Source organism: Perca fluviatilis, chromosome 24 (genome assembly GCF_010015445.1).
Source record: "Perca fluviatilis chromosome 24, GENO_Pfluv_1.0, whole genome shotgun sequence".
NCBI classification, from domain to species: Eukaryota; Metazoa; Chordata; class Actinopteri; order Perciformes; family Percidae; genus Perca; species Perca fluviatilis.
Genome location: NC_053135.1, coordinates 10,836,912 through 10,853,489, shown reverse-complemented (window position 1 = coordinate 10,853,489; position 16,578 = coordinate 10,836,912). Strand labels below are relative to the sequence as shown.

Below are 16,578 nucleotides of genomic sequence, written 5' to 3'. Positions count from 1 at the left end.
AACAAAACAGGGAAACAAACATTGTCTGACAAGGCTTTTAATCAATACTTCAAAACTACTTTAAATATTTAGTAGTAGTAGCAGAATTGCAGTTTTTCTCTACATCCATACAGCACAAACTACAATCACCTCTACCCTGCAATAACTCATCCTAACATTTAATGTATTTAGTGTGCCCTAAAATCACTGTTTTTCTTAAAGCTGTATGGTATAGCCTAAATGAACTGTTAAAAAGAATCTTGCAGTGCAGGCAAAATGGACAATTTGGACAAAAACATAATTCAAATTCTCCATAATAATTCAAACCCAGTACAAAGGCATGTGAATTGTTTTAATGCAAAACAATAGTAATGATTGTGACTTAAATACAGTATTTTACAACTACACACGATTCTGTCTTCAAAATATCAGTTTTAAATATGACAAAGATTTAAATATTTACAAATAATATTACTTAGAGTGTGTAAAGTTAAATTACCAGACGATCCAGAGACCCAAGTGTTACCATCAATTGTGATCACTTTTAGCCACATGTGAGTGAAATCTTCAAAGAGCAGCGCCACGGTTAGAGGCAAGTAGAAACTGGAGGATATAATAGCTCTTTGGGAGCGTTTTAAATTAGCGTTCAATCAAACAGGGTCTGGCATTGAACCTCTTCCCTTTTATAAAACATGAGACGAAGATTAAACTAGCTGCAACAAGAGCTTCGCTCCATCCCTTTCAGTATAGTCGCCAAAATTCAGATCTGGTGTTGGAAACATCCTCCGGTGCTCTGAATAGACCACCGAAACATGTCACCGTTTCCACCTCTGCTAAAAGAAATGAAAGGAATATAAGGCCCTGGCAACATCACATTACATGATTTCTGCAAAAATAAATCCTTCAACCTCTCAAACATCTCACGACTCAAGACTGCCAAAGTGCCTACAGCTTATTTAATCTAAAAAAAAAAAAATATATAGAAGCATGGAGTTCTGGTCTGTTATTATAAATTCCACTTTCCATTTCACACAGTCATGAGTGGTGTCTCTGCAGCAGGCCGCTGGTTGAATATCTTGCTCAAACACGTTGTGGCGGGGATGAACGCTGGTTTAGAGTCTGCTGATTGGTCCATCCCGCCTTGCTGTCATGCTTTTAGGCATGTGTGATTGGAGTTATTAGGGTCCCAGAGAGTCAAATATCTCTCTTCATTTTCTCTTGGGCTGAAATTACTCCACTTTTATGAGTTTTGCTGCCTATGGGTGGTTGTTTGGGCCTTTTTGTTTCACTGGGAAGCACTCCCATCCTCTTGCAGAGAGTATCGGAGCACAGAGAGAAATAATAAAATTACCCCATGTGCTGCTGTCGTAATCCAGTACATGTCTATGTGTGGTTCCACCTTCCTGTCCTCCTGTCAAGACGCACGTCCTTCTTCTTGTCCCTTTGTTTTCAGGCCAAACACTTTCTAGCCTCATGTTTACAGGCAATAAATGTCTTCACCTGCAGTCTTTCTCCTCCTGTCTGTGATTGGTTTATTTCCACTCAGGCCTCATGTAGTTGGGAATGCACTGGCAGACTTGGTGGCTGTAGTAAAAACCAGCCTGGCACACACGTCTGGGCTTTCTGCAAGGCAACCTGTAACAACTGGACAGAGGGAGGAGGAGGAAAATGGAGAGGAGAAAGTGAATATACAATAGGAATTAGTAGGAGAGTTTTAAAGTAAGGGTGAAGGGGTAGAAAGGGTGAGGTTGAGAGGAACAGAGAAGAAAGACACAGGAGTTTATACTCTTCCCTTGACTTGAATACTGTCAATTCGCATCTTCAAAATCCATGATCCAAGTTTAGTTTTTTGCGTGCATCAAACAATTCTGTGCGTGAGAAAAAGAGGGAGTATTTCTCCAGAGAGGGAAGGAATATGGCCAAATTCTGGGAACTCTCATCTTCAAAATCACAGTAGGTGTATTGTCTTCAGTGCACCACCTCCTGTGACCAGATGTTGAATCAAACTTTAAAAAAGAAAATAAAGAAAGGACAAAACAATGAAAAGAATGATAGAAAATGGACATGTGTTGTGCATACTTGAATACTAACGTCCCATACTGTATTAAAGAGCTGGATTGGGTTGCACCAGCCATTCAGAAATCTATACTGAATTAGTGCTTACTTAATTCTTATAAGATAGTTTCACCCCAGTGATTTAATAAGCCAGTTTGCGTGTAAAGACTTGTAATGTTGCTAGAAAACATAAAAAAAATGAAGTCACTATAGCACCATAAGCTGATATAAAGCATCATTTCCAAAGCAATTGCAGGGCTAAGATTGAAGAGAATTTGGAACTTTAAGCTGGGAAATATTTGAATTATTACTTAAAAAAACAATTAAGGAAATCTAACTGAAATTGAATTTTAAGTTTGAGTAAAAGATCTTATTTATTTCAGCCCTCTTAAGCTGAGAAAGTTATAGAAACTGCCTAAGGGTCACGTGTAGTGCGTAGTATGTCTGTGAACTTTCCCACACGTGTAAAGCCACGATTAGATATCACTCATATCGAAGCTCATGTCTGCCTGTGTGTTCTTTTCCTCGTCACTCAATTTGTCTCCGAGCCCGTCTTACTGCTGCTCTGCTCACTGTCATCGAGTTCGCCCGGTCTCCCCGTCTGTCTCTGCAGGCCTCTTGGGTCAGAGGGAGGTTGATCTCTTGCGTGCTGGCTGTGGGAACCGCGACACGCATGCAACACACGCACACGCAGCTGAGACCCCGCAGTTAAATGTCTTGGACCCCCCCCCCCCGTGTCCATAAAAGGCCATATGGAAACATGCGAGCGAAAGAAAATGGAGGAAGAACGTTTTTCTTTCTCGAGTTTGGAATGTATGACATGTCCATTGAGAGTTTGCTTGTCCCCACCCCCACCCCCCCACCAACGGCCTGTCCCTCAAATCTCTGGTTCTCACTCCCACTCTCCTCGCCCCTTTCTATGCAGACTCCCAGGGCGAAGACTAGCCAAGGCACCCCGAAGGGCTGACCAGCCTGAGCACAGCAGACAGGACCAGTGTACTCCCCCGTGTAAGTCACAGGTTCAGGTAACTCGTGATGACCTGACGCGCAGAAATGCTGCATTTGAATTTGGGAAAAATTGGTAAATAGTTGTTTCCCAAATGGAAGTTACTGTAAAGCAGGAACTGACTTGTCCTTAGCTACAGCTGCGAAACACTGAGAGCGTTTAAGAGTGAACTAATAATGCGGAGCAGCAAACGTGACACAGTAACCACAGACTGTGGTTTGCCAGGTAACAATCAGGCATTTCAAAACAAACAAATATCCAAATTATCATTGCAGAAAGTATACGTTTACAAGTAAAAACCTGCTCTTAAATCAAATGTGCCAAGTTGTATGTTGTTAAGCCACTATATACCAATAGAACTGCCCCTTGAGCCCATGTTACATCTCCTGCTCCATAGCCGCTAACATATTTCATGCTTTATTAAAACTCTTTATGAAGAGTTTGAGTGTGTTCTCGGCCACATATGGCAGTCTGCCTACACGCAGATCGTATTTCAAGTGCAGTGCAGCTGTAAGGTTTTCGGAACTGTGGGTTTTACATCGTGTCATGGATTTTTTTTATTTATTTTTTTTTATGCAACTTTGGAAGTAGGAAAAGAGGAAACGAGAACTTCAATGAATAGTTCTGATGCATGCTTGGAAACCAGACTGAGATACTCATTTCCTAAGGAACTGAAGTGACTATATAAACCCACTATTTTCAGCTTATGTGGGATGTGCTGTACAACTTTAATTAAAAGAAGAGAAGGTGGGTGTTTCCTGTCAGTTAGAGACAGTAACACAACTGATTGTTAAAAATAATGGATACTAACAGAGGGGAAATACCATCTTTGACATCATTGATTGAATTGTTTTATTATCGCTTATTGGCTTTTTTTTTTTTTTGGCTTAGGACAGAGGGGGTTCTAGGAGCCAAGGGTGGAGTTGGCAGAGACCCAGAGTGTGGATACTTGGGATAATTTCATCCCCCAGAGGAGACATTCTCTGTTTGCTTGCCCCTTTCCACACAGAGAAAAGACTGCAGAGCTGAGAACTCCAGCGTTCTGCTCAAGGAGGGACTTAGGCTCGAAACCAGGACGAGGACGGACTTGCACGCCTACCTGCAGGAGTCGGGGTTGAACCTTTTGCCCTGCCGCAGACACGACTGTGGACTCTCTCTGCACTGACACAGGCAGGTGTCGGGGTTCAGGGGCTGATTCCCGGGACACTCTGCAGCACACACGCAGCCACACAGCTCCTTGTCCCACCGCTGGCCAGTGGGGCACCACTTGCCCTCACCTTGGCCTTCACACTGGCATTCACCTGAGAGAAGGAAGAGTTTCATTTAATGAATTAAAACCAAAACGTTTTCAGATATCGGATCGTGCACCTCTGTTGGTGTCGCTGCTGAATATTTGGCGGTCAGGTTCTGACTTGTTAGATAGTTGCATAAAGCCCTACTTCCCAAAAACTTCCCTCCATCTGTGTTTATCCATTCTGGCTCGATCTTGCCTGGCAGCTTTCAGAACGACAGCCCTTTTCTTAGCTATTTGGTTTATTTACAGTAAATTGATAGTTTTTTTTTTTTTTTTCCTCCTCCACTTTCTCACACAAAAGAGGAGCACTTTGTGGCCCGGGTTGGCTAAGTGGGTAGAGCAGGCGCACATATAGTTGGAGGTTTATGCCTCGAGGCAGAGGTCCAGGGTTCGAATCTGACCTGTGATGATTTCCTGCATCTCTTCCCTCTCTCTCTCTCTTTCCCCTTTCTCACTTAGCTGTCCTGTTAAATGAAAGGCGGAAAAGCCCCAAAAAATAATCTTTAAATGAGCACTTTTGGCATCCCTCTTCAGGCATTAGAGCCTATTGTGTCAATGCGATGTTACACTTTGGAGAAGTACAATGTAAAGACTCTTTGCGTTCCCCTCATATTCATTCATTCATTCTATCTTCACATCTTCTGAAAAACAAAAGGCTTCCACTTAGACGCTGGGGTTTTAATTCCTTTTTCAAACAACGGTATGGAGTAAAATATTTCCAGTAACTGTAACCCTCCTTACAGGTGTTGTGGTCCAGTTTCCAGCCTGGATCGCAGCTGTCCTCGGTGAGTCCATTCCGACAAACGCACTCGCAGGTGGACTCGTGGAGAATCCTGTTGGGCCCACAGAGAGCCAGCAGACCTGAGTCCAGCGCCTCTGGAAGCCACATGGAAAGGAGGTAAAAATTGGTATTTAGTTGTATTTATTTTTCCAGCTTTGTTTTGTCCTTCTGCAGCCATGCACGCACAATTTCCCAATCGGTATCTATTTTCAGTCTGTTCAGTCCGTTACGGATTATGTTAAGTAAGGTTTCCCAGTTTATTATTAGAAAAAAAGAAAAGGTTACTGGAGATGGAAGGCACTGTAGTTCACCTGTTACGAATACCATGCACAAAGACACAAACACACTTTTGCATCTATACAGTTGAATAAACATTCCCCGGTAGTTGCTTCAGATGTTTTCCGAACATCAGCATCACATGTCATCATCATCATCATCATCATCATCTGGCTGTGCTGGTGGAGTTTTTGAACGAAATCTGGCTCACATCCCAAAACCCGCTCAGTGGGGGTTTAGGTGTAGCCACGTTTTGGATAATTTGGCATTCTCTCTCAGAGCTGGGAGTTGACAGTTCTGTTGACTAGTTACAAGGCCAAAGTGGAACAATACACACTTAGAAATGAAAGCACATTTCTTTAATATTATAACATGTGGGGGGATTATTTGTGCTGGAGAGGGGAGAGGGAGGGGGGGGGGGGAGGGGGGGTTAGACTGTGCAGGTTTTAGACTCCTGCCAAACTCTGCAGCAGGTGATTTCCATTCATCAGTGAAAACACCTGTGTTGTATCAGATGTCCCAATCGGAACCTGCTGCTATGTCACCACGCTATTCAAACTCAAAGATTTTGTAATGCAACATACTGCATAGGTTTTGCTTGTTTGACATCCTGGTCTCAACCCTTTATTGAGGATGTAACGTTACATTTGCTATAAGTTATACTTTTGATTTTGTTTGTTTCTTGATTTTGATTAGCCAAAATCATCCCTGCTTTCTAGCATTTGATTGGTTCCAAGCTTGTTTTGTTTTTGTATGTGTTAAATTACTAAGGACTCAAAATAGAGATAGCCGGAAATATTTTCTGCTCTCTACGCCAGTTGTTCACAAACTTTTTGGCTAGTATAATCCTTAAAGTCTCATTTGATTTGATTTTAGAGCCCAAAAAAGCTAAAGGTACCCAGTATTTCACAGAAAACAAGTACAGAAAATTGTAACCATTTATATCAACTGAATAATTTGACTTTATCATGACTCATGCACACTCACCTGTTTCTCTCTCAGAGTAGTTTAAGGCGTCTGTAGAGACACACACACAGTTCATTGGATCCCATAATGACCCGGAAGCACAGGGAACTTCGGGTGGGGAACACCTGCACAGACGCACATATTCTAAACGCATGGATACCGGACAAATGACTCAGAAAAGTTTGTAAACACACACACACACACACACACACACGTCACTCCTCTCTCTCACTCACAGGTGATCTGATGCAGCTCGTCTTATGATGGAGTGGAGCGGCCGCTTGGAGAGGCATTCGCACGAAGTGTGGTTGACGAAGGATACCATGACGACGGAGCGATCCATCCTGGGCGGGGACAGTTCCATCAACTGGCAGGAGGAAAGATGAAGGTTAGGTGTGTGTGTGTGTGTGTGTGTGTGTGTGTGTGTTGTGTGTGTGTGCGTGCGCGCGTGCGTGCGTGCGTGCGTGCGTGCGTGCGTGGCGTGTGTCTATGTGCGTGTGCGCATCAGTGTAATTTGTGTGAGACATTTTATTTCCCTTCTCTTTTCTTCTTCTTCTGATGCTGCTTTCATTACAATATTGCTGGTTGTGACTGTGCAGAGGTTGATGTAATGATATGCGAGATTGTGCAACTGTGCGTGTGTATTGTATTGACTTGATGTCCAGTTGTAGCCAAAGGGTGTCCCACTGCAGTAGGGCGGGCTGCGATACAGATGAGCTTGTTACACAATTGGAAAGATTCACATTGTCCTCTTTCCTGAGGCCGTTCGAAGTGTGAGAGCAGAAAATACCAACACGATCGTGTAATGTGAGCCAGTGTTGAAAGACTCAAGTGCTAAGAAGTGTCTGACATGGACGTAAACAGGGCAAGAAAGAATCCAGCTGTGCCACTTACTGTCTTGTTGACGAGCGTGTGACTTGTGTTCGTGCAGTAATAGGCCTCGTTGGTGCAGCACCCTCCGCACCGATGCAGCGCCACACATCGAGGGAGGTAGAACTGACTGGTGGATTCTGGGTATTCTTTGGCGACCTCAACACACACCTCTCGGGGCTGGCATGAGGTCCGCTGGATCTCCTCTAAGATGACTGAAAACAAATGTGATTTAGCAAGTGAATCTGAATACAAGAGAGCTTTTAGGTCTTAATTGATCTGTTATTAGGGGTTTTGGGGTGATGGCAGGAAATCATAATCAACCAATAATGTATCTTATTTTCATTTTCCAGTCTTCTATCCAACTTGGCTTTTATTTATTGCATTTACCAGCAACTTTTGTCTGTCTCCAGTGCAAAGAAATCTGTCTGGCAGCCCACTCTAGGGTTTAAAGCAAGGCCGCCCAATTTGGGGCGCGCGGGCCAAGTTTGGCCCGTTTTGCCTTTGTTATTGCCCACCATGGCATTTGACATGCTCATGCTTATTCTCCTATTTTTAAAAGTGCTGTTAAATCCTAACTTTATTGTCTACGAAAACCTACATTCTGTGCAGCTAAAAAGTACTTCATCTGAGTTTTACAGACAGTAAAGCCCAGTGTTGTTTAACAGTGCTGTTAAACTTCCTTATTAAACTTGACGTAGGTTTTATCCACGAAGAATTACAAGAATTAGGGTATTCTCCCGGCTCTCCCTCCCGTGCTGTGAGCCGTGCTCACTTCACTGGCTTTGAGTCAGCCAACATTTTATTTTAGATTTAGAATGTTCATTTTCTATCAAATATAATACATTTTTACATAACGTCATCAGCGTTTATTTTTGGCCCATGGCCTTTCATCCAGATACATCTTTGGCCCTTCATATGAAAGAATTTGGGCACCCATAAAGAGGCTATCATTTAAAAAGTTAGAATTTTTTCATATTGCCCTGAGTTTTTGGAAGTGATCTGGTACTATATACACTTTCACAAATTAAATTATTAAATATCTTATCTCAGAAACCACTAGTTTGCTTTTCATCTAAATTCAAGCAGTGGCAACTAAATTCACCGTACAGTACTTGTTTGTGAAGTATCTCAGTGTTTACCTCCCAAAGTCCTGTCCATTTTGAAAAGAGCCTCCTCCCTCGGCTGACCCCACAGGTCCTCATTGTTAGAGTGGACTAAAGGGTTCGCCAAGGAGGGAGGAAAAGAGGGGGAAGAGGAGGCGTGCCATGATTTCTTCGTCAGGCAGTGCTGAAGCAAATTGTATTCGGGGTATAGAAGCTGTAATAGCTGATCCACACTCGTCACTGACTCCAAACTGGCCTGGTCATCTGACAATGCTGGAGCCTGGAAGACAGGAAAGAATCATATAGACAAATGGGTCTTTAATGACACAATATTTCTTAAGCTAACATACACTTTCAGTTCTTCATGTGTTGATAGAAAGCGTTGTATTCGTAGATAACATCCCTAAGAGGGGGGAAAACAGGAGTTAAGGAGACCATAAAATGTGTCTTAAAAAGTAGCATTTGGCACATAAGTCACAAATTTCAGGCCCAATATACTGTTGTTGGTTATTAAATATAATAGGCATAAAAATGGATTGAATGAAAAAGTGATTTGTTCCGAGTCATGTTATTTGGAGGAAAACTATTAGATAGTGCTGAATTAACAGTGTAAGCTTTGCTGGTTTGAGATGGATAAACAGTGAATACCTCAGCTACCAATGTGTTGTAACATGTTGCTGTTGGCTACTGTTGGTTATTATGGGTACGTGTGTCCTCTCCTCACACGCACGCACACACGCGCACACACACACACACACACACACATTGTTGCATTCAAGTTCTCAAGGAAGCTGCAAAGTCTGCGTTTTCTTTATGCCTTAGTATTGCTATTCTTGCTTTTTCTGGTGGTTCCCTTTTATAGCTTTCAGACTGCTATAAACTTTAAACAATATCACCTAAAGGCAATGTGATAAAATTGGAAAATACCTGCCCCGGAGTGGCCTTGAGCAAGACGCTGTAATCTGAGCAAGTTTACCAATGAGGTTACATTTTTGTACTGCATCTGAAAGTCCTTTTGGTTGCTTTATCAATGCAATTAATTTCTTTCTGCCACCCTTCCTTAATGTGCCCTCCATGACAAGTTAAACTAGCAAAAGAGCTTCAGTGGAGTCGTTAAATGCAGCATTAGGCCTGTTTAAATCACATCCGTGGCTTAAATGGACCAGACTGGATATTGTCAGCTCAGTCAACACCCACATTATTATTGTTATCATTATTATTGTTGTACATAGAGGGCTTTATGTGGTTGACCAGGTCTATGCAGGGAATCTCAGTTTACAGTAGCTCTATAAAACATTCCTGCTGTGAGTCATCGCCATAATGATTTTTCTGCCGTCATGATGGATGACTCTGTTCCACTCCGTGGAGATACAGTAGATGGAAGAAAAAAGGTAAATTGTCTAACTGACTGGCAGCTCTATCATCTGTGGGGACTAGATGTCAGCTGGGAGTCGGCTGCGGGTGTCAAATGTTAATTCCTCCTCCGGGGAGTGAGCGTGGTTGTTTAGTTTCCCAGGCTGAGAGGGAACAGACTGGTACAGCTGGCATTACCTAAACAGAAACCAGATCTCCGATGTTATCAGTCTTTCCATTTATCTCTTTCTCTCTCTCTCTCCCTCTCTCTCTCTCTCTGTCTACCTCCACGCTTTTTCTAGTTTCTTTCTAGCCATCTCATATGTCTCAACATACAGTATGTGTAACCTGTGACATCAAATATGAAATTATTGGAGAAGCAGGCAGGAGGACAGGCTCAGAAGCTAAGCAATGTACTGCTGTGGATGGGGGCAACCGCAAAATGTATTTTAGACACCTAAAAAGAATCTATATCAGTTAAAGTGTATGCTATATTTAAAATCTTTTCACAGCTTTACCTTGCCGTCAAACCGCCTTGCTTAAGTGTACACAAGGGGAAGCCCCCTGCCACCAGACTCCATTGACAAAAACTGTCATTTTACCTCGCAGAACACAGGGGTTGCTGGCCTACCGCTGCCTCGACCGGTTAGTTTTGTTAGCTCCTAACCCTTTTATAACACAAAAGTCACACAACATACAAACTAACATACAAACTAACCGATCTAAGCAGCGGTAGACCAGCAACTCTGGTGTTCTGTGAGGTAGAATGTTTGTTGTTTTTGTCAATGGAGTCTGGTGGCTTTGACGAGAGCATAGATAACGGCTTCAGTACCCCGTCGGAAAGGGCTGTCTGATGGCAAGGTTGAGAAATATAAATAAAATATATTCAGCTGCTGCCCCCATCCACAGCAGTACATTGCTTAGCTTTCGTGCTGACTGTGTGACTCCTGCCTGCCTTCCTGCTTCTCCAAACTGGCAGCGTGCCGACCGCCTTCTACTTATGTAATACACTGACTGTAGAAAAGTTATCAAAATATCCTAAGCTACAAGCTTGCATGCTTACAATGACAATGCTAAAATGCATGTTCAGCAGGTATAATGTTTACCATGCTCACCATCTTAGTTTAGCATTTTAGCATGCTAACATTTGCAGCTGAGGCTGATGGAAATGCTATTATCCTTAGAGTGAAGTCGAGGCTACAATTGCCAATATGTTTTTTTTTTTACTTATAGCATTACTGATTTACACGCATCATTTCTGCAGGTGTATCTTTTTTTTTTTGGACAGTATTTAAGCTAAAAAAATGTAACACTGAAACCTCCATAACACTGTCAGACATGACAGTGACGCAATCTCTCGATAATTTTGATGGACAGTTGTAATTAATAATTGGAGGATGGATGATTTTCTCTTATTCTTTTCTTTCAATGTCTTTCAATGTCTTTCCAGATTTCCTGTTTTTCTTTTGGTCCCTCTCTCTCTCTCTCTCTCTCTCTCTCTCCCTCCCTCCCCCTCTCTCTCTCTCTCTCCCTCCCTCCCCCTCTCTCTCCTTTGGATTGTTAAGTGATTACATGACATGAGGTCATTGCTGTGGGACTATGAGGTCATAATGGACGAATGACCAATGCTCTTGGATTCAGCATGAGATACTGCTGGCACACACACACCCATGCATTCGTCACTCACTCTTTCCTCCAGTTGAAACATGTTATGTCTGAAGCTAATCTTACGTTCAAACACACTATTTTATTTTGTCTTTTTTTTTTTTTTTAAACAATTGATAGCTGGCTAGTCGCATCAAAATATGTGATTTGGGATTCCTTCGTTCAATTCCACGAGGATTGTATTACTTAAGATCTCTTCCAGTGCATTTGGACACAATCCCTTGTAGTAAACGATTTTAACATCAATAAATGAAAGAGAAAGTATCATAAATCACTGCCATTAAAGACATTTTTGACAAGGAGTAAGCTTTTACCTCAACCCCAGGGACACTTCCACAGAAGAACACCAAATAGTTTCCTGGTTGGCGGGGTAAACAGCATTTACAGTAAAGTAGACATTTGAAACCAAAGCAGTTGATGGGTTTAACACAGAATTGTGCTCATAGTATTGTCTGAAATGACATCACAGAAACAAGCTTTGGAAACATGTTTGGCACTAGAAATTGATGTTTCATGATTTCATGTAAGGTAAAGGAAGTGGTTTTATAAGCTGGGGCTTAAATTACACTCCCTTTAGTTGCTTTAGGGGTAAATCCAATTGATTGCATTAAAGCCGTTGGGTAATTACTACTACTAGGAGTGTTTTGCCAGGTAATTGAGTTCATTTTAACAATGATAATATACATTATTAAAACAAATATTTAAAGCTGTCGTTTTAATTCTCTTTTTCGCTTCCCTGGCGAGTAATCCCCCGCTTGCATTCGTCACGGTGCCACTAGGCGTTAAGAGGGCGAAATGCGGAGGTATGTCTCTCTTTGGCTAATGTATTTTAAAGATGGAGGCGCTACATGGCTGCCGTCATTCGAGCGACTCACCCGTATGTATTCTGAATGATCCTGAATGGCAGATTCTACGCTTACGAGAACCCTTTGATTAGTTGGTGGAAGTAATTACACATGAATGAGCACATATTTGTGAAAGAACAAAGTTTTTTTTTGCTAAGAATCAACTCAAAACATTACACAATGTAGGTTTTTTTGAAAAGCCAACATAAAGCTCCTTATAGATGATGGAATAACACAAAGGTGGTTAGACTTGTGAGTTTATCTAAGCTGTCCTGTCTGTCTGAAGGATTGCCTGTCATCTCACAACTACATGCCTCTCTGGCTGTCACAGCACTTTAGACCTGCACTCTTTCTAAGTCTGTCCGAGGCTTTTGATACTGTTGATCATAATATTTAGCTAAATAAGCTACTCTTTTGATTGGTTTTGTTGATTCTTACAACTGGTTCAAATCATATCTTTCTAGTTTGGGCTGTTGGTGGCGATAGTTTCAAATCCAATCCCCTACGTTGGTGGTAAAGGATCCGCAAGGATCACTGTATTTTTTCAACTGAACATTGCAATGTCCTTTTTTACGCTGACGATACCATCCTGTATGCTATCAGCTCAATCGCGGAACAGGTTACAGTCTGCCATTAATCATCTCCACACCTCTTTTATCAATTCAGAGCTGGTTCTTGACTCCAGAAAGACAAAATGTTTGCATTTCACACAAGCACAGAGCTTGGATATTCCTTCTCCGATGCGTACTCTTGTAAATCTAATAGTTACATTACAGCATTATAAAAACACCTTGCTTAAAAGCTAAAAAAAATCTAATTGGATTCTTGTACCGGAACCAAATAGCAAACCCATCATGAAAATCTTCTCTACACTGGATTATAGTTTTATACACATCTTGTGTTTGTCAGGTCTCTCTGTTAAAAGAGCTCTTGATCTTGATCTAACCCCCAATAATGAGATTTCCAGAGTAAACAGAGCTTTACTAACATTATTCCAATAGATATTCTCCCATTTGGTGTTTCGATGATGGTTGACACACTGCTCTAAAATCTCCCGTAAGTGTTCAAATTGTTTGAGATTTGGTATAGGTTAAAGTGTATGATTGAAATAATTTTCTTTACGGCAGCATCTCCATGTGCTATCTTTCTCCACACATTTATTCAGATTTTTTTCCTTTCATTTGTCACGCGTACTGTATGTAATCCATGGTAGATGGTTATTTACAAGCTGTAGAAGTTAGTGAAACTCCTCAGTAGGATTGGTTTAAAAAAGCCATTGAGTTTTTATACACTGGATTGTAAAGAAACGTAATGTCTCACCTCGGTGCCCATGTCTCCAGTTTGGTAATAGTCCGTATAGTCTTGTCCTGAGCACAAATTGCTGATATTAAGAATCCATAGGAGCAAAGCTGGTATCCACATAGTGAGGAGGTGGAGAGGAGAGGAGATATGAGGGCAGAGGAGGAGGAAGTTAGTGAATCTAAAGCTGGATGTAAATTGAAAGAAAGGAAGGAGGAGAGGAGGAAAAGGAGGAGCAGGAGGGTATCACAGACTCGGCAGGTATCTCTTTGCTCCTCTCTTCATTCTATCCTGGGACGAAGTTGCTCTTCCGGCGCAGGTTGTTTGAATTTGGGAAACCAGCTGAATAAAACATGATGAGGGAATCGTCTCCTCTTCTTTGCGTCAAACACGGCTCCTGTTTTCTTTTTCCTTTCACTTCAGAGGAAGTCTTTCCCTCCTGTCTTGCTGCATTTCCATTTTCACTGTTGTTTTATTTTATTGATGTCAGGTGTCCTGTTTGCCTTTTGTCTCCAACCTGATTAGTTCATTTGCTGACGCTCCCTTATTCTTTCCAGCCTTGGCTGTGTTGTCAGTCTCCTCTCCTTCGCCCTTCACACTTGTGCACCTTCTCACTTTCTTTATCTATATTTTCTCCTCACACAACAGCTGCGCTCATCCCTCCCTCTCTTCAGATTACCCCTGCCTCTTTATCTGTCTCTTGTTTCTTCCTCAGGAACCTTCAGGGCAAAGCTCTGTCTGTCTTCCCTCTGGATTTTTTTTTTGTTGTTGCCATTTTCTAAATCTGTCACAACTTTTTCTTTCAGGCTGCCTGATCCTTGGAAAAGCATCAAAGAGAGAGAAAAAAGAGGGAAGAGCTTATTCCAAATCCTGTTTCCAAATGGAGTTAAAAAAAGAAAGAAAAGAAAGTAGGTTTAAAAAAAAAAAAAAAAAGTGTTAAGCTTTTGGTATTAAGTTCTTGTCCAAACAGAGTGAATGTGCATCCTGCTCATAGACGTCCTGTTGGAGTGAATGAGAAAAAAATACAAGAATGGAAGGATTGTATCTTGTGGGCGGAGTGAAGGATTTGAGGGAGATGATTCGTGCGTTATAGCTGATTGAACTGGCACACTTCTATTTTTCCCCAGAAATTGCAGGCTTTACAGTCTGCAGAAGCAGGCAGCGCCTTGGCACTGATACATTTCCTCTTAACACATGCCATCCCTCTCCCTTTTATGTGATTTAAATTCACTTGAAAGGCTATTTTTGCTCTTTATAGCTTTCTCAAAAAGACATTCTCTCAGGCACAAAAAGAGGTTCAACAAAATCAGATAATCCTCACGTTCCTTATCGCTCTTCCCTTTCTCCCAGATTCGTTATCTTTGTCCTTCCGTCTTTGTCCTTCCGTCTTTGTGATTTCTCGTCATGGGAGCTGCTGCCGCCGAGACTTTAAAAATGTGTGTGTTCAGTAGCAGCCAGCGGTGATGAATGTGTGAGACTGCAGCTCTAAGTGCCTTTTTATGAGCTGCTAATACCTTTGCAGTGTCTCTCACTCTGCTGTTTCTGCTTCATGTCAGCTGTCGCCAATTCCTGCTGGTCTCTCTTCACCTCAGTAAGCACTGTTTCAATGTCAAGACTGGTCTCTGTGCGAGACAGAGGGAGAGAAACAAAACCACTAAACTGGGTCTCTCACCTGCAGTTCCAAACACCTTTTCCCTTTTCCTTTTCTACTCCTTCACACTTTCTCCCTCCCCCTCTCACCCTCTTCTCTTGTTCTTTCTCCCTCTGGTTGTGCCGTTCAAAAGTCCTAAATATGGCAAACTTTACATACCTTCTTAACTCTACTGCCCCCAAGGCTGTGGGCTTGTGTGTCTGTGTGTCTGTGTGTGTCATGAAGGATGAGGAGGAGAAGGGGAGGGCGAGGAGAGGTGAGCAGCAGCAGAAGCTTTGTCTAAATTAAATCTTTTTTTTTTTTTTTTTTTTTTTTTCCTCTCTCAGGGCGAAGCAGTTACCGACAACTGTAAAATAAATTATGGGGAAGATGGACAGACAGACAGACAGACAGACGAGAAAAGAAGGAGAGGGCCGACGACAAGGAAGGAGAAAGAGGTGTGTCTGGGAAACGCTCGAATGAGAAAACATCCGATTTTTGGGCCAGTCACTGCCAGCCTTTTCAAGGATTAAAGACGCACACCCCCGCACACACACACATACATACGCACGCACGCACGCACGCACGCACACGGTGGCAAGTGTCTGCTTGCAGTACGCTTTATGTGTTGAAATCCGTCGACCAAATTCCACATTCCAGTCATTGCTTTCTCCACTTCAACATGTGAGCTTGGAGCAAAGATTTAGAGACGATAGAGAGAGAGAGAGAGAGAGAGACAGAGAGAGAGAGAGAGATAGAGAGAGAGAGAGAGAGAGAGGTTATCAGATTGTAATGCTGGGATTTGAAGAGGCGTGCTGATATTCTTGAGGGTCAAATTTTTCACGTTTTAAAAAGGAAACAAAATCACCCGCTTCAAAGTGCACTTAAAATACGTATCAGATGGCATTCTCTTTGTCTGTCTACGAGGAAAGGATTAACTGTTTCCTTGGGGGGGGCAAAGGGGAAGGTAAATTTAAACCTCTATGATAAAATATTCAATGATCACGACCCTCCCCAGAGGCTGACAACAAACCAAATGCAACGTCACGTCAAGTGAAAGATTATTGAAAAAAAATACTTTTCTTCCCATTAGGTTGCTTATCTTGCATCATCTTGGGTGGTCCTCACTCTCAGGCCTACGGTGCGTTTCTTTTTTAATGATTCTGTCACAGACTAATAACCACGTCCAACTGCTTCTCATACAGGTGCACATCTTACAAAATGTGGGCCTTCATGTTTTCATATCGGCCCTATTACAATGCTTTGAAAAATTGAAAGATATGTAGTCGAATTGTTCCGTTTTTAACAGCGATAACTGCTTTACGTCACAGGAATGAGTTTGGTTTGTGAAATAGCTGCCATGCTATGCCACAGATGAACTTTGTGAACCTGCTGAAAAACAAACTAATCTGAGTGGCTGCTCTTACAGTTTAAATATATGAATTTTAGTTGT

The 16,578-nt window shown here is 42.1% G+C and overlaps 1 protein-coding gene and 1 long non-coding RNA gene across 2 annotated transcripts; one reads left to right on the top strand and one right to left on the bottom strand.

The window, feature by feature from the left end:
* Positions 1-21: 21 nt before the first annotated feature.
* LOC120554106 (vascular endothelial growth factor C-like) lies at positions 22-14,388 on the bottom strand. Its single transcript, XM_039792723.1, has 8 exons — positions 13,517-14,388; positions 8,370-8,613; positions 7,252-7,442; positions 6,594-6,724; positions 6,379-6,482; positions 5,076-5,210; positions 4,140-4,341; positions 22-1,623 (listed from the first exon to the last, which is right to left on the bottom strand). The coding sequence occupies exons 1-8, from the start codon at positions 13,616-13,618 to the stop codon at positions 1,512-1,514; spliced, it is 1,221 nt and encodes a 406-aa protein (XP_039648657.1). The 5' UTR covers positions 13,619-14,388; the 3' UTR covers positions 22-1,511.
* On the top strand, positions 5,135-15,698 carry LOC120554109. The gene is made up of 4 exons (XR_005638315.1): positions 5,135-5,232; positions 6,596-6,745; positions 14,302-14,403; positions 15,473-15,698. It is a non-coding gene; the product is annotated as an uncharacterized LOC120554109 (long non-coding RNA).
* Positions 15,699-16,578: the final 880 nt, after the last annotated feature.